Raw genomic sequence first — 21,169 nt, 5'->3', positions numbered from 1 at the left:
GCTGCTGAGTTGGGTTCCAGAAGGAGCACGGGGTGAGCGGACCCGAGGGTGCTGAGACAGCGATCAGCATTGAGTGCGCCGCGGCTTTGTGTTGGTGGGCCCGTGAGCGCTTCTAAATGGGAACTCATGATTACTGCATGACCCCGTTGAGTGTTTTTGTGAGAGAGGGTGGCTTACTCTAGGCTCCTGGAAAACTTCAATTTGGGTAATTATATTTTGGATTCTTAAAATTCCCCTGAAGGCTAAAAAGAAGGAATTTCACTTCCTTCTCTCCATACCATAATTGTTGTTGCCTTAAGACAAGTCCCTTCCTGCAGCCCAACAACCCGCTTGGCTCATCTCTGAGACCTTACAGTACTGGTTTCTGAATTTATAAACACTGCATCTGACCAACCCTTTGTTTTTTGTGCTGCAAATACTCTGTAACTCTTACTTGTTAATCCGCGTACACTTTTAAACTGTGCTATGCAGCATACAAGTTTGGCATGGATCCCCATGCAGAGAGCAGGAAAGTGCAGAGCTTCGGCCCTGTTTTTCATTAGAAATGCATTGCTAGACCATGCAGGTCTTCATCTTTGGGGGTGGACAGTAGTGCTCTGTGCAGATAAAGCAGGAAAAAGGCAGACCCAAAGAGATTTAGTTCAAACAGCAACACCAGTGGCACCTCCTAAAAAGTTTTTGTAAGCCACCTGGGATGGGCTTGTCAGCAACCCAACGTGCTGGGCACTGCTGGAGCGAAGCTGAACTGACGAACAAGAGACATATCTATCTGCTGCTTCATCTCGTCCTCAAGAACTGCCCAGGAAGGTTCACCCTCAGCTTACAGTGCACACTGATGTTGGCAGCTGTTGGTGTGAAAGCTTCGTACCAACCTTTGGTTCTGATTACTGCAGGAAGAGAAGGTCAAGCATTGGCTACATGGATACATCAGGAACACAGCCCATGCACTGCTTGCAGGTCATGAGCAAAATCTTAGCAACGTCGAAGAAAGGCCATCCAAAAATCGGCATGGAAAACACAGAACATGAGTTACTGCTGAGCTGGCCTACTCCTAATAAAGGCTTACTGAAATCTGGATAAGCTGAACCTTCCAGCTCAACGTAACAGGGATCAGGGAGTATGGGATTACAGTTATCGAGTCTAGGTGTGAAGTTATAACAAACAATAACCTTCAGCACAGAGCAGCATTCTTTTATCCTGCTGAACGGCCTCTTAAGTGCCATTTCTGTACGGGTAGGACCGCACTCACACAGGAGCTACGTTACAAAACGTGCACGGCGATTGAGGAAGGCGGAGATGAAGACGAAGCAAACCATTCACTAGCGAGCGGCGGTTGCGTTGGAAAAGCAGCACCGCCTGGCCCCGGGCTCAAGACCTACACCGACGCTGCCGTACAGCAGCGTCCTGGAGCGGAGCGGTCGCCTCCCGCTGGGCCCTGCCTTCCGCCCGCTCCCCGCTAGGCCCGCCCGGCGGCGCATGCGGCGCGGGAGGCGGGGGATGGCCGGAGATGGCGGCGGCGGGCGCGGCGCTGCGGCGGTACCTGCTGCTGCTGGCGCAGGAGCACCTCGAGTTCCGCCTGCCGGTGAGGGGATTGGGCGGGGGGGCGGCCTCCGAGGGAAGGGGGCGGCGGCGCTCCGCGCGCGGGGCTCCCCCGGCTGCACCCGGGGACGGCCCGGCCTGGCAGCGGCGGCGGGACCGCGCTTGGGCTGCCCCGGGAGGCTCGGGGCGGGGCGGGCGTCCCCGGGCCGTGCCTCCGCGTCGCTCCCTGTGCGTTGCGGCAAGCGGCGCGTTCGCTCGGGGCCATCTCCGTTTGCTCCGGCATCGCTGCGGCTGCGGCTTCGGCTTCTTCCTTGCCCTCCAGTCTCCCCTGGTTTGAAGGCAAGGCTTTTCTGGGACGGGACGCTGGAGCCGGCCGGTTCTGTGGAGCATGTAAAGGCGGGACGGGCTGGCGGCATAGCGCTCCAGGCTGTAGATAAGGAATTGAGGCTTGGAGGAAAGAGCTGCATTACGGAGGTGTTGCTGAGGTCCTGTGCTGGTGCTCTGGCCGCGTGAGGAGCCGCGCTGGGGAGCCGGGCCGTCTGAAAATGGAGCGCGCTGAGACCAGTGCAGGCTGGGCAGGCAGAGCTGTGCCCGTCTGTGCAGTGCCTCTGTGCGGGATGGAAGGCCAGCTTTGCTGCAGGGCTGGTGGTGCTGGACCTCGGCAGCTGCAGGCTCGTATCCGGGCCCACATTTGTAATCAAGCTAACAGCCAGTCATTAAGTTACGTGTTTCACATTTCTCAGTCTGTAAGAAGTCGCACTCTGTTCTCAGAGGATCGCTCTCTGCCTCTCTCTTTTTGCTAAGGCAGAGAGAGATCCTGAGAGGCCGGCGCCTCCCACTTTGCTGTGGGCCGGCAGTGCCCACCAGCTGCTTCCCTAGGGGCACATCTGGACATCTGGCTCTACATCACTGCCTTTACTTCTGTTACACTCTGTTGTACTTCTGGTCACATTCAGAAGCTGCAGCTTGTCATTTGGAGTAAATGGGCTCCGTGAGGAATATCCCCAGTGTTTAACTCCCATTTCAGTTTAAAATGCTTTTTTCTGTAAGTATTTTTTACAGCTACTAATAGCTGGTTACTTGGAGATTTGCTGTTTCCCTTGTTCAGCTTGCAGACTGATTTAGCTTTCTGTGGACAAGGCACCCCCCGAAGGAAACTGTTGAGATACCTGTAAAGCAGAGGAGTAACAGAGAAGGAATTAACGCTTGGTGATGGCCTCAACCACAGTTCAGAGTGCATCATCCTTTTTTTTGTGCAATAATTAGGAAAGTATTTTAAGAATAGATAGCTTAGAGCAGTGTTATAACAGGAATATTGTTGTGAGGGCTAGGAGTGAGCAGTACAGATGTCAGTGAAGGATGAATAGAGGAAAAGAAATCAACTGGATTTCATTATTCAAATTTTGCCTAACTTGATCTTACTGTATTGTACAATATACAACTTCTCATGATCTGTTTATAACTCCTTCATTTGCAGTTGAGTTCTGAGAAAGATGATCAACTACTTCTACAGCAGGAGAGTCTGATGCTTTCTGCTCATCCATCCATACTGACTACAGGCAGAATGTAGTTGTAAACCTCTGCCTTAGCTGCACAGTCATTCTAAGAGTTTTTAATTGGTGGTTCTCACAATAAATGCTTTTCTTTCTTCTTTGGCTAATTCTAAAATTTCATTTATATTCCATATAGAGGTCACAGTTTGCATTAAAACAATGTCTCCTTTTTTTAATAAATAAATAAATTAGTAAATACTCCTAAAACCTGACCTTTATATTTTCTCTTTAGGAAATAGCATCTTTGCTCTCGCTTTGTGGTGGGCAGTTTAGCAGTCAGCAGGAAGTCCGTGTAAATGTAAGTGAGCATCAGATATTTTCTTAAAGTGTACGTGCAAATACGCTGTCCATGGTATTTTTATTGGAAGAGGGTGACTGAAGTTTATTAGGAAAATAAGGTATCTTCCAAAAATGAATAGTTTTCAATTTCAGTTAAGATTTTTAATTCAGAAAAAGCTGCACAAAATGCACATTGGCATGTCTTCTATATAAGAAGAAATTGTGCCATCTACTGGAAGGCTTGTTTTTTTTCAGAATAACTGAACAATGGAAAAGTCCAGTAGCTATGTGAATTTAATGTTTACCTCCAGTTCTGTTAAACAGTGTATCCAAAACAGTGAAGCCAGGAGATACATATTTCTAGTTTCAATGCTTAGTCAGCAAACATTGCTTAGATTTTAGCTGTGTGTAACAAAGTATTCTAATTCTTTAGAATCTGAATAACCTAGAAAAAGGTAATACACAGTTTTCCTTAAAATTAAATGTTTTATCCTTGTATTCTCTGTACAGTTTACATTTTCTTTCTTTCTTTTTTCTTTTTTTCTTTCTTTTCTTCTTTTTTTCTTTAGAATGCATATTCTGTTTTCATAGTGCAGAATTGTTTGATGGTGTAATTCCTGTAACATCCTCCATCTAGGTGTTTGCATCTCTTGTCTTCTTTTCATTTCAGTCTCCATTTTGGATTCTCAATATTCCTTCAGAAGAGATGGCAAGGGGGCTGATGAAACGGACAGTATGTGCAAAGTAAGAGGTGAAAAATCTTGAAAATGATGATGTAGACTGTGAAAATTTGTATCAGTATATGGTGATAACTATTGATTTTGTATGGAGAAATCTCCCCTATGAGGAAAGGCTGGGTGACCGGAGTCTGTTCAGCACTGAAAAAAGAAGACTGAGAGGGGATCTTATTAATGTATATAAATATTTTAAGTGTGGAAGTCAAAGGAACATTGTCAACCTCTTTTCAGCAGTCTGTGGTGACAGGACAAGAGGAAACAGCCATAAACTGGAGCACAGGAAGTTCCACACCAGTACGTGAAGGAACTTCCTCACAGTGAGGGTTATGGAGTACTGGAAGAGGCTGCCCAGGGAGGTTGTGGATTCTCCTTCTCTGTGCAGCCTGCTGTAAGGGGCCTGCTTTGCAGGATAACTGGACCCGATCTCTAGAGGTTGCTTCCAACCCCTACAATTCTGTGATTGTGTGATTATAATGAAGAGTCACTGCTTACCTCTAGAAATTGGGACTGATTATGTAGCATGTTTGTTCTCTTTACTTAGTGTATGATCAGCATCATGTCCTGAAACACAGATCTTCACTGCAGAGCCAGTGCTCATCTCATAGTGCTGCTGACTTCTTAGTTGACTTGAATACTGTTTAGTTAGTGGCTTAATTTAAAATATAAATGGAATTAAAGATGAGAACAGTGATAGATTAAAAATTGAAAATCAAATTTAGAAGGGAGCGGTATGATACATATTTCTTGTGTCACCCTCCTACAGCTTGTATGTGAGCCTTCAGCCCAGCTGCTCCTACAAAACTCCAGAGCAAAGGAGTATGCCAGAGATTGGTTGTTTCTGCTGCTTTTGACCCTTTTTGACGGATCTGAATAACACATTTTCCCATGAGTTGGGAGACATGACTCAGAAACATAGCACAGGACAAGAAAGTCCATGCTTACAAAACGGTTCTTTGTGACAGTATGTTTCCAATGGGTAGAACAAAACTTAAGCATACTCTAAGACTTAAGTAACGTCCTTTATTATCCCATGAAGCATAAGTATGCTGGCCAAGAAGGACTGCTGGGAAAGGATAAGTGTCTCTAAGACATCTTACAGCCTCCCCATCTTGCTGCACTCTAAAAATATTGGTGTTTTTCAGGTCTATATTTGAGCTGTGGGGTCATGGCAGATCTGCAGGGGAACTCTATGCATCCTTGAAGAACTATCCAATGGACAAGATGGTATGCATGTAAAGAATTTGGAAACCATGTTTCTTTCATCACAGTGATTAATGCTGCAGCTGTATGAATGACAGTCGTTGCCTTTTTTCAGCTTCCATATCTCCAGCCAGACTCGACGTACAAAATACATATTCATACATTTAATAAGACACTGACCCAAGCACAGAAGATAAAAAAAATAGATGTAAGTAGATGTTTGAGATCTTCAACCTTTATTTTTAATCTACTGATGTTGTTCTTATGCCATGTTATCAGTATTGTCTAAGATACATTGAAGTTTAGATTTTCTGAAGATTTTAAAGCAGCTAACAGCTTGTGTCTTGTCAACTCTAAATGGGATCTTTGTGTCTGACTTAACACTCCCATGAAATTCCTGACCTTGTGATTTTTTTTCCTAAGCAGGTCATGTTGATTTCACAGATGCTGATTTCATAGATGCAGAAATGTAGATGTATGGCCCAAAACTCTAAGATTTATATGGTAGAGCTAGGTGACAGTTTTAAGAAAATCCTTTACTTGATCTCAGTATTAGACTTCTATTGTTGTAGAATGTGGTACAAGCCAGTTCTGTGACTTTAGGTGCAAGCTGTGGATTGTTTGCCAGTTTTCTGTTCTGCCCAGTGAATGAATCTCAAACTCCCCTACCATATGCAGGGCCACCAACCTCCCCATTTAATACTAGACCAAGTTGCCCAGGGCCTTGAACACCTCTATGGACAGGGCATCTACAACCTCTCTGGGCAGCCTGTTGCAGCACCTCACCACTCTCTGTAAAGAACTTCCCCCTGACATCCAACCTAAATTTTCCCGTCCCTCAACTTAAAACCATTTCCCCTTGTCCTGCTGTTATCTGCCCTTTCAAAGAGTTAATTCCCCTCCTGTCTGTAGGCTCCCTTTAGGTACTGGAAGGCTGCAATGAGGTCACCCCACAGCCTTCTTTTCTCCAGGTTGAACAAGCCCAGCTCCCTCAGCCTGCCTTCACAGGGGAGGTGCTCCAGCCCCCTGATCATCTTCATCTCCCCTCTGGACCCTCTCCAACAGCTCCCTGTCTTTCTTGTACTGGGGGCTCCACTCCTGGACACAGTACTCCAGATGGGGTCTCACAAGAGCAGAGTAGAGGGGGACAATCACCTCCCTGTCCCTGCTGGCCACCCCTCTTCTGATGGAGCCCAGGTTATCGTTGGCTTTCTGAGCTGCAAGAGCACACTGTTGGCTCATGTTAAATTTTTTATCCATCAAGACCCCCAGGTCCTTCTCTGCAGGGCTGCTCTCAATTTGAATTGGTATAGTTGCACGTAATTGAAATTTTATATCTTACTGTCTGTCAGAAGTATTGTTTTCATGACTTGCAGATTGCATAATTAGTGTGCACAGTTTTTTTCCTCTAAAGTTGCGCCTTCTTCAGTTAATAACAAATCTCATGCTTCTAATTTTTATTCCTCACTCATTTGAGCCATCTGTGTTCACGAAAAAAGGCATTTTAGAAATCCAGGGGAATGTCAGAATGTATTTTTAGTAATAACCTGTTATTTCTCACAGATGGAATTGCAGAGTGTCTTTTGGTTTGGTGGCTGTATTTTTTCTCGTTGGTTTGTGGGGTTTTTTTTTTTGTAGGGTACGTATTTCAAAAAATTGACTCTTTTTCTTTCTTTATCACCGAGGCTCTTGAATTTCTGCCATTCAATGGAAAGGTAAATCTCAAGAATCCAGAACACATCTTCTGGATTTTGGAAGATTATGGAACAGACCCTAACAATGTCCCAGAAGAACCCTGTGATCTGTATTTTGGTAGATGGGTGCGTAAGTACAGTTACTTCTTTTTAGGACTTCTCTCTTCAGGAAAGTGTCTTTCAGTTTGAAATGGAGAAGTTGTATTGAGCCTTAATGGAAGCAGAATTGTATTGGAAGAGCTTTTGAACATGTTCTGTTCCAGACCACTTTGGTCATCTTCAATGTATTTTGGAAGAGTGATGGAAAAAATGTTAGTGTTTGGGCTTTGTTTTTCCAGTGAATTCTTATCTGTCAATGCTATCCTCAATTTAGATTTTGAGTATGACAGAAAAGCCAGTGGAACTTTTATGTGCCATTTGGCTATGTGCATACACTTGTTAACATGTCCTTCTTATTATTTGGGAATTCTTTTAACTCTAAATTGCCAGGAATTGTTACTTTGATACCTAGAATAGTAGCAAAGTTGCTCTATTTCTTATCCCTTTAAGAAGAAATTTCACTCTAAACTGTTTACATGCTTTTGATCTCTATCTTGAAGTATTTATCAGTTATTGCATCAAGATTTCTATTACTTGGAAAGAAATCACTCATACTTGCAGAAGGCAGAAAGCAGACTGATGTGTTATAAAACGAGTAGTTCACTGTTTGTTGCATAGTGTTACTTAAGCAAATCTATGAGTCTTCTTATCTCTTGTATCTGAGAACTGACAGCGATTTCAATTCTTTCAACAGATTGCAGATGGCCAAAGAGAACTTATTGAGTCCTACAGTGTCAAAAAGAGACACTTTATTGGAAATACAAGCATGGATGCCTGTCTGTCATTCATCATGGCAAACCATGGGAGAGTAAAACCCAATGATATTGTATATGATCCATTTGTTGGAACAGGTACGTTTGTTTATTTTTCTACTGGAAGAAAAAAAACGGAGGGTTTGTGTTACTGCTTGCACTGCACTTATACTTGATACAGCAGCCTCAAGTGCCTGACTGAGATTGGAGATCTACAGCAAAATGATTGTTGTAAAATGAATCTTGAAAGGGATTTAGGGAGAAGGAAGCCAACTTCAGCAGATTTAAACAGACTTCTCAGAAGTGTAAAATAATACTATCTTAACTAGGGTGTTTCTTTTTTTTTTTTTTTTCCTGAACGTAACATGTGTATTATGGACTGCTTAAAATCCAAAGTAACTAAGAACTGAACCTTGCTTTCATCTACTTTCAAAATGTTATGAGCAGCATTTTTGGAGGCATCTATTTAGAGTAGTCTTGGAGACACTTCTGAGCACGTAACACCATGTAGTGGTCATTGGGTCATAGCCCTCAATAGCGATCGATTCCTTGTACTGTTACATCTTCTCTTTAGGACAGCATAGTGCATACCACGTGTTCTCCCCAACTGAGAATTTTCTTGGTTAAACCAGGAGGGGGAGCTTTTATTCCACATAAGAAAGTGCACGGTGTAGTAGTACCTCTCGTCTAAGGGAAACTGCTATTTTGTAATTGAAATAGAAGATCAGTGGTACTAGATTGTGGGCAGCAAGCAAGTAAAAATGCTTACATTAGTGAGAGAATGAAGAGAATTCACTGCACAAATCATTACAAAGAGATAGGAAGTGTGAAGGCAACAATACAGCATCACTAGTAGAACAAATTTTTATTAGCATATGGCTTCTCTGTACCGTAGAAAATACATCCAGAATGTTGTATTTTCAGAAACACAAGACTTTAGTAAACTATATGTTTTTGTCTTTAATATTTGTGCTTGTATAAGACTTGATTTTTTGCATGCATAATTATTTCTTATGAAATTTACTCATCTTCCTTGTGCTCGTGTATAGGTTGTAGTCTTTGAAAGGTTGAGAAAATTCCTATAGTTCACCCCTGAGCAGTTTGTTTCACTTTGTTGTCAGTTTTGTTTCTTTACTCACTAAACCAAAGTCACCAAAAAAAAATCTCAGAGCATTCATTCTCTTGGAAGTGACAAAAAAGGGTAAAGTTAGAGGAAAAAAAAATCACATAGAAATGGTGAAGCTATAAAAATTAAAGATAAGAGTTAAGACTTAAATGATTCAGTCCAAAAATATAACATACATGATATTCTCTGTGAATTGCCCAATATTTGAATTACAAATTTTATATTCTTATTGCAGTAGGCACTTGTAATGTATGACCTTGTGATTAATGTACATAGGAACACTGGAGATGTTGGGTAATGCTATATCTGTTGGTAAGCTTTATTTATGACCAAACAGTGGCTTTTCCTTTGCACCTACTCTTGGTGAGTAAGACTCAGGAATTGCAGTAGTCTCTTCTGGCCTTTATAGGATTATCACTGGAATATAGGGAGATATTTGTGAGTGATGCAGTGAATGTGAGCTGATGAGTTTGGAAGGAGTATATCTTCAGGACTTGAGGAGTGCTTTGAAAAACATGTAATTCAGATTTCTTTCATGGTGCAACTTCAACACCTACCTTGATTTCATCCCAGTTTTTTAATGCTGAAAAGATAAATATTACGGAATATTACCAACCTTGCAAAATGGTGCTTGATTGTTGGAAGCAAACTGCTTTTGCTGAATGAACCAAATCACAAGTCTTCCAAATTAGCGTAATAGTGGACAAATTCCATTTGTCTGTGGAAGATAAAGTGCTTAGAATTGTGCTGCTTTTATTCCTTTTTTTTTTTTTTTTTTTTCCCCTTAGTGAAGCAGAATTGAAATGATAGATTTCCAGAATGTAAGTTCCATAAACTTTTCAGATATATTTTTTTCTCAGTGTTGGGCAAAATGAAACCTCAAGGAAAAGACAGTCTTTTTATCTGAATACTTTATATTGTCCTCCTAGACAGTTGTTAACTCACTAAGCTTATTGCTTGTACCTTTGGAAGATGTTTGTCCCTTGTTTTCCTTTGCCAATTCATAATGCTGTATAATTGCAAGAGACTGCAAGAATTGCCAGTTTGATATTGTGGGGGACAGTGATATGCCCAGACCTTCATCTAATGCTCAGAAGGTAGGAAAAATAGACACTGCAATGGAAGGCCTATTGCCACTGTCATTCCGTTAATAGTCATCACTGGATGCAGTGATTTTCTGTTTAATCCTTTATATACATCTATCTAATATAGGGTAGGTCAAAGGGCAGACCATATAGACCGTTTAAATATCTGTGCACCTTCTTTGTAAACATAATTTAGCTAGTACTGGCTGTGATCTAAAAGCTCTAAGTTCATACTTTCCTTTTTTTTTTTCTTTTTTTTTCTTTTTTTTCCTGTGATTAAAAATAATCTTAGATGGGCGAAGTACTTTCTTCTTACTTTTTTTGTAGGACTGGGTGGTATGCCCTACTTGGGGTCAGGGATAGCTAAATTTGTCTTGACCCCCTGGAGGTACTGCCCATCTGTTCTGAGCGATTACAGCCGAGGGGAATGGGTGACTCTTATGGGGTGAGTAACCTTACTTTTCCCTGATCCATTTCACAAGAAAAAGCAGATTTTTATTATTTTTTTTCTCCCTCACCTTCAGTTTTGGTAGAGTTTATTAGCATATAATATTTTCTAGAATTTTCTAGTGCCCCGGAATGGGACCTTCAACCTGCACATACAAAACGTGTTCAAGAATTTGTGTGTGCTGAGCAATTGGCACGGGGCAGTGTAGCTGCCTGAGATGCTCCTTTTCAGGTTGCCAGTGAATACAAGGGTTGGTATCATCCACACAGGTAGTTTGTGCGTTTCTGGTGCTGGTGGCCTCTTGTTTTGCAGAAGTTGTCCCCCTCGTTTTAGTGGAACTGTTTCTACCTATCAGCAGTTGACATCAATAAGGTGGATTTTAGCAGCTGGGTTCTTGGTTACTGTTCAGTTTTAAACTGTCCTGTTAGCTCTATACTTCCTGATTAACAACACAAGCCTTTGATAATCTTCTGCCATCCTTCCCTTTTTCACTTGGAAGCTGGTAAAATACTTTTTTTAGCTTTTTTTTTTTTTTTTTAATTAGAAATGCAGATCCCAATAGTGGTGGTAAACTAAATTAGATTCATTGTTAGATAAGTAAGCTAGTAAATGTATTTTTTTTTCTGTATTTACTGCTGCTATTTACTCAATGTATCTGCTTATAATTCTCAATTAGTAAAGGAATTAAGAAAACTTTTTTGATATTGACATTTACAGCAGAGATAATTATATTTATGAGGTTCTTGACCATTGCTACCTCTTGAAGAATGGCCACATACACAGCAAGTTTAATTTTTGGTGTGATGAAGGTGACTGACTTTGAGATTAGACACTGTTTGGTAATAATTCCTCCACTGTTTGTTAGAAGTACTTGTAGAATAGGAATAATAATTTTGATTCCTGAATGATCAAAGGGTCTCACTGCTTTGAAATACAGAGAATTACAAACTCCTGGGAAAAGTCTCCAGTGATGAGTGGCGTAGCAAGATGAGGAAGATCAGTGACAACAGACGAGGAACTTGGTGTTATTTTCTGTGATTATAGTTGTGCAGTGATTCTAAGTGGATTGTAGCTTTCATTCTTTTTATTTCTCTATTTCTTTCATTATTTTATTGTTATTCATTGGGTTTGAGGCTAGTGTACTACTTGTTCAGGCTCCTGAAGTTCCCTTGGAAAAAATCGTAACACAGGTAACATTAATGACAGTAATTCATAATTTTCCCCTTTTCTCCCATTCACAGGTGGCCTCCTTATCTCCTCAGCACACTTTGGAGCATATGTCTGTGGTACTGATATAGATTACAACACAATCCATGGATTAGGTGCGTTACATATTTCTAAGCCATTGAAATCTTAGTCCTTGAAATTTATAAATACTGATGTTAGAAGATAATTTTAAATCAATGTTCATCTTCACAGGATCATAGAATCACACCAAGGTTGGAAAAGACCTGCAAGATCATCAGTCCAACCATCCACTTACCACCGATATTTCCCCAATAAACCACGTCCCTTTGTACAGCATCTAAATATTTCTTGAACACTTTCAGGGATGGTGACTCTATCACCTCAGTGGGCAGCCCATTCTAGCACCTAGCCACTCTCAGAGAAGAAATTTTTTGATAGGATCATAGAATCCTTAGAGCTGGAAGGGACCTCTAAAAGTCATCCTATCCAACTCCCTGCGATGAACAGGGACATGCACAGGTAGACCAGGTTGCCCAGGGCCTGATCCAGCCTCACCTTGAAAGTCTCTAGGAATGAGGCATCAACCATATCTCTGGGCAATCCATTCCAGTGCCTCATCACCCTCACTTGTAAAAGACTTTTTCCTTCTATCCAGCCTAAATTTATCCTCTTTAAGCTTGAAGCCATTTCCCCTTGTCCTGTTGCCACAGACTCTGCTGAAGAGTCTGTCCCCTTCTTTCCTACAGCCTCCCTTTAAATACTGAAAGGCAGCTATCGGGTCTCCCCAAAGCCTTCTCTTCTCCAGGCCGAGAAGCCCCCGCTCTCTCAGCCTGTCCTTGCAGGAGAGGTGTTCCATCCCTTGGATCATTTTTGTGGTCCTCCTCTCGACGTGCTCCAACAGGTCTGTGTCTCTCCTGTACTGAGAACTCCACATCTGGATGCAATACTCCAGGTGAGGCCTCACCAGAGCAGAGTAGAGGAACAGGATCACCTCCCTCAACCTGCTGGCCACACTTGTTTTGTTGCAGCCCAGAGCATGGTTGGGTTTTTGGGCTGCGGGGGCACATTGCTGGCTCTTGTTCAGCTTCCCCTCCGTAAGTACCCTCAGGTCTTGTTCAGCAGGGCTGCACTCTATGCTTTCATCTTCCAGCTTGTATTGGTAATGTGAGTTGCAACGACTCGGGTGCAAGACCTTGCAATTGGAGGGTTTGAGCCTCACTTCATTTTTCAGAAATTCATTTTTTGTCTTAGCTTCCTGCCCCCTTCGTCCTTATTTTATAGGAACGTCTGATTGAAAAACACAAAACCATACTTCCTATCAGGAAACTTTAAATCAAGGTTTTAATTTTAGATTATTTCAGACTGGAATCATAAGTTTTCCTGAACAGATCAGAAATGTCTCATTCAGAAGCAATTATAAATACATATTGTTACATTCCACATCAGTCCTCTGCTATGTATAACCATGATTTATAGTACTGTTGTCTTTTATGGACCTAGATGCATTTTTCTTACTGGAGGATGTATAAGATTTGGCTTAAAAGTGAGAGTTTTGACTGTTGGTTCCCCAGATGAAGCATTTGGTCATGCTTGTTTTTATTGACTGTTTTGTCTGTGTCCTAGATAAGCTATCCTGATAATTTTTAAACAGGAAATATTTAATAAAAGGAATAATGAAAACCAAAACAGAGTTCGAAATAGTAATGACAACCACTGTGTGCTTTCTTATTGCTCATTACCAAACCCAGCAAGTCTAGTCCCATTTTTACTTCTCTGAAAAAGTTCAGTGGAAATCGTTGGATTTACTACATAGGATGGATAGTGATATTCCAAAATTAACATCTTTAAAAGTTAAGTATTTCTCATGTATTTTCATTGTGCCTTTTTACTTAGGAAGTTTAACCCAAATAGTTGTGATGTTGAGTAGAGGAAGGTAGGAGGTTTTTTAGGTTTTTTAATGGCTTAATTCCTTTCCTCTAAAAATAAATAGTAGGCAATATGAAAGGCTATCCAATGAAATAGTTCATTGTTGAGAATGTGTGTTCTTTCTTTTCTCTCTAAGGCAAGGCAAGCAGGAAAAACCAGAAATGGAGAGGGCCAGATGAAAATATCAGAGCTAATCTCCGACAGTATGGTTTAGAAAAATACTACCTCGATGCACTGGTTTCTGATTCTTCAAGACCAATATGGCGAAAGGGAACATTGTTTGATGCAATCATTACAGACCGTAAGTTTGTTAATGCTTTTTTGTTGCCTGATGACAGTGACTGAAATACTGTTGCCTAGATTGTAGAATCATAGAATATCCCAAGTTGGAAGGGACCCACAAGGATCAGATGCGTTGTTCTGTATTGATTTTGCATCTTGACAAGTGTTCATGTCTGCAGTTTCCACGTTGCAGAAGATGACCGTTGAGGATCTGCATTGTGTCATCTCTGCATTTATTTTAAGGATAGCTGTAAATGTGTAACAAAGCTGGAGATAATGCTGTCTTCTATGAAGAGAATGTTATGATTGACAGTTAAGACCAATATGGCTGAAGATCATCCTCTGAAGAAGGTTCATTCAGTAAAAGCATAACTTTACTGGTGTACGGAAGCTTCCTGCCAGAATGGTCCATGTTGCTGTTAGCACTCAGCCTGCAACATGTGAGTCTGCTGTGCAGCTCTGATGGACTTCTACAGGCATGTTTTAAGTGCTTCTTGGAATGCTTCCAAAGAGAGATTTAAATGCATTTATAGTACACTTATATACTAGAAACAGTAGGGATTTGTAAAGATCCCCCACTCTTTTAGAAGCTTGTGCATTTAACACCATTTGTCACACCTGAGAGAAGTAGAGGCTAAGGGAATAAACAGAAGTACTTGATACAGTGATTTCTGATCTCTGGTAACGGTTCATAACCTGACACATTGATATTAATTGGGAATGGAGAGACTGACTTTTCTTTGTGTTGCCCAGGGTTATTTAGCCTATTTGAAAATGAGACCATGTAGAATATTAGCATTGCATAGAACTGAGTTTTTAAATTGTGTTGAAACTTCTGCATTTATGAAATGGCAATGCTAGTGCTTCCGTGCTGAAATGAGTTTTACAAGAACACATGTACTGAGCATGCAGTAAGCATGTTATACTATTAGAAATTTGCAGAAATATATGAGAAAAGCCAACTCTGCCTCTGCCTGTCTGCATGAGAATTACCATTTGCATACTGTGTAAGCAAGAAATTCCTATATATACAATTTCATTTTATGTTGTATATATTTTATACATACAATTTCATTAGCTAAGCTTGATAGCAGAGGTGTTTGTCAAACAAAAGAAGATGGGATTATTTGCCATGCATTGGAAATGTAGGGAATATATATATATATATTTAATTAACAGGATGGAAAAGCATTCTCCTCTGTATTGTAGCTAATGTTGAGTGTGCTAGAAACCTCTTACAGCTGAAGGCTTTCTTTGAAACAGTTTTAAAGTAATTCTTTACACACTGAAGAAATTGTGCTTACGAACTTTCTTTGTAAGAGTTAGAGGGTTTTTTCCCTAAACTTTGTGTAAACCACAGACTATGCACTGTTGTATATGTATAACATAACTGTATATTGTTATTTGGACAAAGAGTGAATTTCCTATCTCCACATTATCTGTTTGCTTTTAACAGCTCCATATGGTATCAGAGAAGCTACTCGCAGAACAGGCTCACAAAAGGAATCAGTTAAATCATCTGAGAGAAGGTAAATAAGCTGTCTTCTCTGACGTAGAATATCAAAGTCTTAATAGGAAGGCAGTCACAGTTTCACAATCTTTATTTTTTCTTGGTTGTCTTTCAGCTCTGTAACAAATCTTAATAACTAAGGAAGAAAAGACCCTTTTGCTCTTTTTGCAAGAGTAATATGTCTAATACATCTGTAGTCTTCTTGGTTTTGTTCTACCTCCTTACAACTTGCACACAGGATTTTACATCCTGTATCTAATCTCAGCAAACCACTATTACCTTGTGTTTCCTATCCTCTAAAAGTTCTCTTCAATCCCTGCAAGCTGCAGAATCAATTTAAAATGCAATGCCTCTATTTTAACTCAACCATAGCTCTTGGTTTTCCACTGCTCCTTTTTTCTTCACAGATCACATGTGGCTTCTGCACGTGCATAGCCTTCCTTGTCTTCTGCCTTTTGCTCTAAACTGCCCTTAGGAAAGATGCTGTGCCAAAATAGCTTTTTCCAATGCACATGTGATTCTTTAATTTTTCAGGGGTAGGTGGTAGTCTAACATCCTAGTATGGGAATTTGGCAAATCATATAGTAGAAACTGCATACTGGAATTGGCCTAGGGTACTTTTTGCAAATTTCAAATAGTGCTTTTTTTTTTTTTAATTTAGAAATATGATTTTTACCTGTGCTTTTATGCTTACACTTGCAATTTTTTGTTTAGCACAGAAAATCACATCATCATATCATCCAGCTATCATCTGAGTGACATCTTTTTTGACCTATTGAAGTTTGCAGCAGAATATCTGGTGATGGGAGGAAGATTAGTTTACTGGCTGCCGATATACAGGCCTGAGTATGTATGCTTGATTTCTGGTATGTACTATGTCAGAGTAGATGGTGAATCCTGGCCATGAATATTTGGGCATAGTACAGCTGAAACCTTCTTAGTGCTAGCGTTGAAAAGTATTGCTCATACTTCATATGGTTAAAACTTTGAAATAAGGTTTTTGAGTGGAGAGAATTCCTGCCTGTAACTGAAAAGAAAAAGCCATCACATCTCCTTGTAAATGCATGTCCAAAGGATTGAGATTTAAGTTTAGATAATGAGACTTTTGATGTGCAGATAGATTCCTAAGATAGTAGTAGAAAGGCTCTTATTAATATATATTTCTATTAGAGTAGTTGATGGAGGTGCATGACAGAGTCCTGTCAGAGAACATTCCTGGCTGCTTGGAGTTTGGCACTACTAACTTAGCTTTCTTCTCAGAAATCAAAAGTCAGTTGACAGGAGATGGCAGTGAGAGGCAAGAAGTGTAGGAAAACAGCAATGCTAAGGACGAGAGAGGCCAGCAGAGACTGCGAGATGCTGTCTGCATCTGCAGCCTGGAGCAATGACTAAGTTTAAGAGAAGAGATGTCTGTTTGCATAGTTTAGTTTATCTCCTAAATAAGTTTTGTTGTTATTTATTTTTCCTCAAAACTGTTTTGTAGTAAAGGAGAGAGTCACTGTGTGGTTGCTGTTTGTGAGTATCTCCCAAATACAGATGTGCTCTGAAGGTAGCTTCTACAGTGTCTTGTATTTTTATGTATAGGCAAGGTATACTGATAAATGAATTAACTGCAGTCCCTGATTTCACCACGCACAAACCTTGTGACCTACGTACAGTTATCCTGTGTACAATTATCACATGCTCTTTCAAAAATTTGGAAATCAAAAGGAGCCAGTTTGTTACATCAGATGCCTGCACACTCTTCAGTAACAAAGCACTTAGTAGATTATATGTGGGTTGTTGTTATTTTAAATGATATAATTGGTATTTTAGGCTTTTTGCATACTTTTTTTTTCACACTGAATCACAGAATTTCAGGGGCTGGAAGGAACCTCTGGATTCCAACCTACTGCTAAGGCAGGTCACGCAGGTAGGCATCAAGTTGAGTCTTGCATATCTCTGGAGAAAGAGAACCTGCAATCTCCCTGGGCAGCCTGTTCCAGTGCTCCATCATGCTGACAGTAAAGAAGTTCTTTTACATGTTTGTATGGAACTTCCTGTGTTCCAGTGTATGTCTGTTGCCCCTTGATCTGTTGATCTGTTGCTGCTCCTTGTTATATTGGTGCACATCACTGAGAAGAGTCTGCCCTCATCGACTTGACTCCCCCACTTCAGATACTTATAAACAGTTACAAAATCCCCTCTCAGCTTTCTCCTCTCCAGACTGAGGAGTCCCAGGTCTCTCGGCCTTTTCTTCATAATGGGAGATGTTCCAGGCCCTTCATGTAAGACTGTTCACAGGCAAAACAAGGAATACCATTAACAGTATTGTAAATTACTGTTCCAAATGTCTGTCTATACATGCTTAACCCTTGCAGAACTCACTAGTACACAGGGGCTAAGTTTTCCATGTCAATAAACTCTGTTTCGAATTACTGTACTTGTGTTTGTCAAAATAACTGAATTTTTTGTCAACTCATTGAACATTAGTGAAAGCATACTTCCTCTGCGTGTGGGATAAAATGTTTAGCTGTTGGTAACTATCAGCTATGCATTCTCATTCTACTTTTGTTGCTGCTTTTGGGAGGTCAGCTCTCTCAAACTCTAGTTGGATTGCCTCTTAACAAGTAAATTTATACGTAGTGTTATTAATTTATGCACTGAAGCTTGAAATAGCTAAGTCACTTTATTAGCACAGAATATTTCTATGGTCTCTTTATTTTTCGGCTAGGAGGATGAACATGAGAGAAGATTTTATGTAGGGGAAAAATAGGAGTTTGTCTGCTGATATGTTGTGCTATCAAATATGTCCAGGCAGCACCTGCCATCAGGCTTCTGCATTATTTGAGATCCCTGTGTATTGCCTTAAATTGAAAACAAAACTAGGCTAAAATTGATGTCTGTTAAAAGCACTGCTACTGTATTTCTCAGATCATGTTCTGAATTTTACCTAAGATTGCAGAAAGATATATAAATACATATGTGAATTATTGCTAACAGACAAGGATTTTTAACAAAGCGATAATGATCTCTCATTCTGCAAGATAGCATCTCACACCAAAGTTTACTTTCTTTCTGACACTGAAATCATTGTTGAGTCTGAATTCCCTTAATTCCTTTGCAGTCAGGCTTTTATATGCTTAAAAAGAGAGACTTCAGGGACATTGTGGCAGTGTGCCTACTTTACCAAGAGTGAGAGGCTGCTTGGTGTACTGCATGCATCAAAAGTCTTTGGGAATAAAAACAAAGCATTTGAGAATTCATTTGGTTCTCCCTTGTCAAAGGCATGTTCTTACTTCACTTAGCAGAAGTTGTGACTTGATTTCAGACACGAGAAGGAACTGAAAGGCTGTTTTGTCTATCTAGAAGATTTGGAATGATGCAGAGATGTAAATAAATAAAAAACAAATGCTACTGCGAGTTTGTAATATTGTTTTATTTGTTTAATGGCTTACTGTTATCTTTAGATTGATAAATATCAAGGCTTCACTCAGTACCCAGAGGGATCCTTTTGTGGATTCTTTGTTTTTGAAGTTGCAAGGCTACTAACATTTCAGAAGTAGTATTTTTATTCTCTAAAGTGAAAACTTTGTGGCAGAGTTTTGTGAAGGATGACTTTTCTTTTTTTTCCTGCAAATACTGCATGAGCAGCTGAGCCTCTGAAATTAGTGTTAATTAGTAGTGAAACAGGAGGTTGTATGAAACTTATTCTACCAAATCCTGAGTGAGCATAGGGAAAACTCATTTGAAAAAATGAGTTTCTTTTCTTCTTCCAGCTACCCTTAGTGAACTCAAAACTATGGCTTAGAAAAGTTTGCATCACCTCCCTCTCTTGTTAATAGGTTTGGATTAGTGGAATTTGATTTTTGTACTTGCTTATGTTCTTCAGTCTGGTCTCCTGAATGCCTTTCTAGGTTGTGTGTCTAAATAGCTTTGCTGGTCCATCATTTGGTGACATGCCTACTGTCACAGGCCTGTGCCATATATACGTAACAAGTTATTATCAGTTGTATTGGATTTGACTCCCCTTTCTCCTAGAACATTAAATCTACTTTGTGAAACACAGAAAATTCACATCTTTACAGGAAAAATGAGAAGTTCCTCTATTGTATCTTTTAAGTTCCAATGTGAAAATTGTTCAGTTCTTTTTTTGGTTTTTGATGCCTGGCTTCTGGTGAATCCCAGCCACAGGCAAATCATGAGAGCAGGCATTTTATGAAATCATAGTCACTGACAATACTGCATATGAAGCCTAAATGAATGAATGATTTGTATTGCAATATATAGAAACAGTATCTGATCTCATTTATCTTGTGAGCTAGATTAATACTTTACTATTAAGTTTAATTTTAAATTCCTCCTTCAGCATTTGGAGAAACAGAAATAGGGAAATTTCCTATTTCCAAGGGAAAATAGTATGCTTCTGAGATGCAAGGCATTTTAAACATGGTAACTACTTGATTCTGTAGGAAGGTCTTAATTGCAAACCATGTTACAGGCATCTGATGTTAAAAGATTATTTATTTTTTCTATGTAGAAAAATCTTCTGTCACTTGTCAAAGTAATTACTATATGATAGATTTGCAACACCAACTTCTGAACTCAGGAATGGTACTTTCACAGGAGCTGCTTTACTAAGATTTGGAATTTGAGTACAGTGGTCTCCTTGTAGGAAGTTAGTGTTATGTCTTGCTGCAGCTTAATGTATGTTGGCTGTATATCTTTTGTTTTTCTTTGCTTGTAAATCACAGCTCCTGATTGGAGAAGTTATTACTCCTGGTTGGCTGAGATGTTTTCCACTTGAAATGATACAGGCATGCATGCATACATTAGCATAGCATAAATAGATGAAGAAAATGTGGGTGAGACCCCTTTCCAGTAACATTTTCACTTATTCTATATGTTTAATGTGGAAAAAAAGATTGGAATATATGATGGATAAACTCAGCAACTATACCTGAACTTCGGGTCACTTGAAAGAAAGTTGTCATACGCTTTTAATTGTAATCTGTTTTGTGAAAAATCTGTGTGAATTTTGTTTCAGATGCAAGTGTTTCAGTTCATGAGCTTACAACTCTGAATGTTTATTTCTTCCAGATATACAGAAGAGATCATTCCCCGCCACCCGTGCCTGAAACTTATTAGCAACTGTGAACAGATGCTTTCCAGCCACACATCAAGGCGCCTGATAACCATGGAAAAGGTGAAGGAATTCAAGGTAAGCTTGAATTCTTGATTATATTGTGTAAAATGGTAGCTGCTGCACTCATGAAAGGTTTGTACAGTGCAGCATTTGATCTTCACATAGTTCTCTCACACTTGAGTCTTTTATGATGACGGAAGTAAAATTGCCACACATTTCTTCAAAGTAAATTGGGTAGTGATTTAATGGAGTGTTCTGGTTTTGCTGTTTTGCTTTTTCTCCTCATCTTCTGATCAACTCTTATTCCTCAGCAAATCCCTTTAACTGTGTGAAAGTGATCTTTGAAACAGTGCTTGCTTATGGAAATTGCATATGCTTTTCTTGGAAAATGGAACTCTTGAGTCAAAACCATGGAGATGCTGAGATGCCTAAATGCCTGTTTTCTGAAACGTAATTTGGTGCCCAAGAAATGTTAAACTCCAAATACTGTGTGGATCTGATGGTACAAATAAACCATATTCAAGTGTTACTCCATTTTTAGCGTGGTACTTCTGATCTTTAAATCCATGAGAGGCTAGGAGGAATATAGCTTTTGGAAGTAATGATGTTTCTATGACATGAGTACA

General features: G+C 40.1%; 1 protein-coding gene across 4 annotated transcripts in view; it reads left to right on the top strand.

The window, feature by feature from the left end:
• Nucleotides 1-67: 67 nt before the first annotated feature.
• The window catches only part of TRMT11 (tRNA methyltransferase 11), a 29,674-nt gene continuing 8,572 nt past the window's right edge, over nucleotides 68-21,169 (top strand). The window contains exons 1-12 of one of the 4 annotated variants that reach the window (XM_085217371.1): nucleotides 68-205; nucleotides 3,325-3,390; nucleotides 4,042-4,115; nucleotides 5,251-5,332; nucleotides 5,424-5,516; nucleotides 6,994-7,128; nucleotides 7,796-7,952; nucleotides 11,754-11,834; nucleotides 13,763-13,927; nucleotides 15,365-15,437; nucleotides 16,133-16,264; nucleotides 20,498-20,618. In XM_085217371.1, coding sequence (XP_085073497.1) covers nucleotides 4,078-4,115; nucleotides 5,251-5,332; nucleotides 5,424-5,516; nucleotides 6,994-7,128; nucleotides 7,796-7,952; nucleotides 11,754-11,834; nucleotides 13,763-13,927; nucleotides 15,365-15,437; nucleotides 16,133-16,264; nucleotides 20,498-20,618 — 1,077 coding nt within the window. In that variant the 5' untranslated portion in view covers nucleotides 68-205; nucleotides 3,325-3,390; nucleotides 4,042-4,077. Of the gene's footprint in view, nucleotides 206-1,357; nucleotides 1,583-3,324; nucleotides 3,391-3,710; nucleotides 3,827-4,041; nucleotides 4,116-5,250; nucleotides 5,333-5,423; nucleotides 5,517-6,993; nucleotides 7,129-7,795; nucleotides 7,953-11,753; nucleotides 11,835-13,762; nucleotides 13,928-15,364; nucleotides 15,438-16,132; nucleotides 16,285-20,497; nucleotides 20,619-21,169 lie in introns of those variants that run through there. The other 3 variants (XR_014881412.1, XM_085217369.1, XM_085217372.1) reach the window with 3 other exon arrangements.

The sequence above is a fragment of the Meleagris gallopavo genome, chromosome 2, assembly GCF_905368555.1.
Source record: "Meleagris gallopavo chromosome 2, MGAL_WU_HG_1.1, whole genome shotgun sequence".
Lineage (NCBI taxonomy): Eukaryota > Metazoa > Chordata > Aves > Galliformes > Phasianidae > Meleagris > Meleagris gallopavo.
Note: the sequence above shows the minus strand (reverse complement) of the source record. Positions and strands in the feature narration are given on the sequence as shown.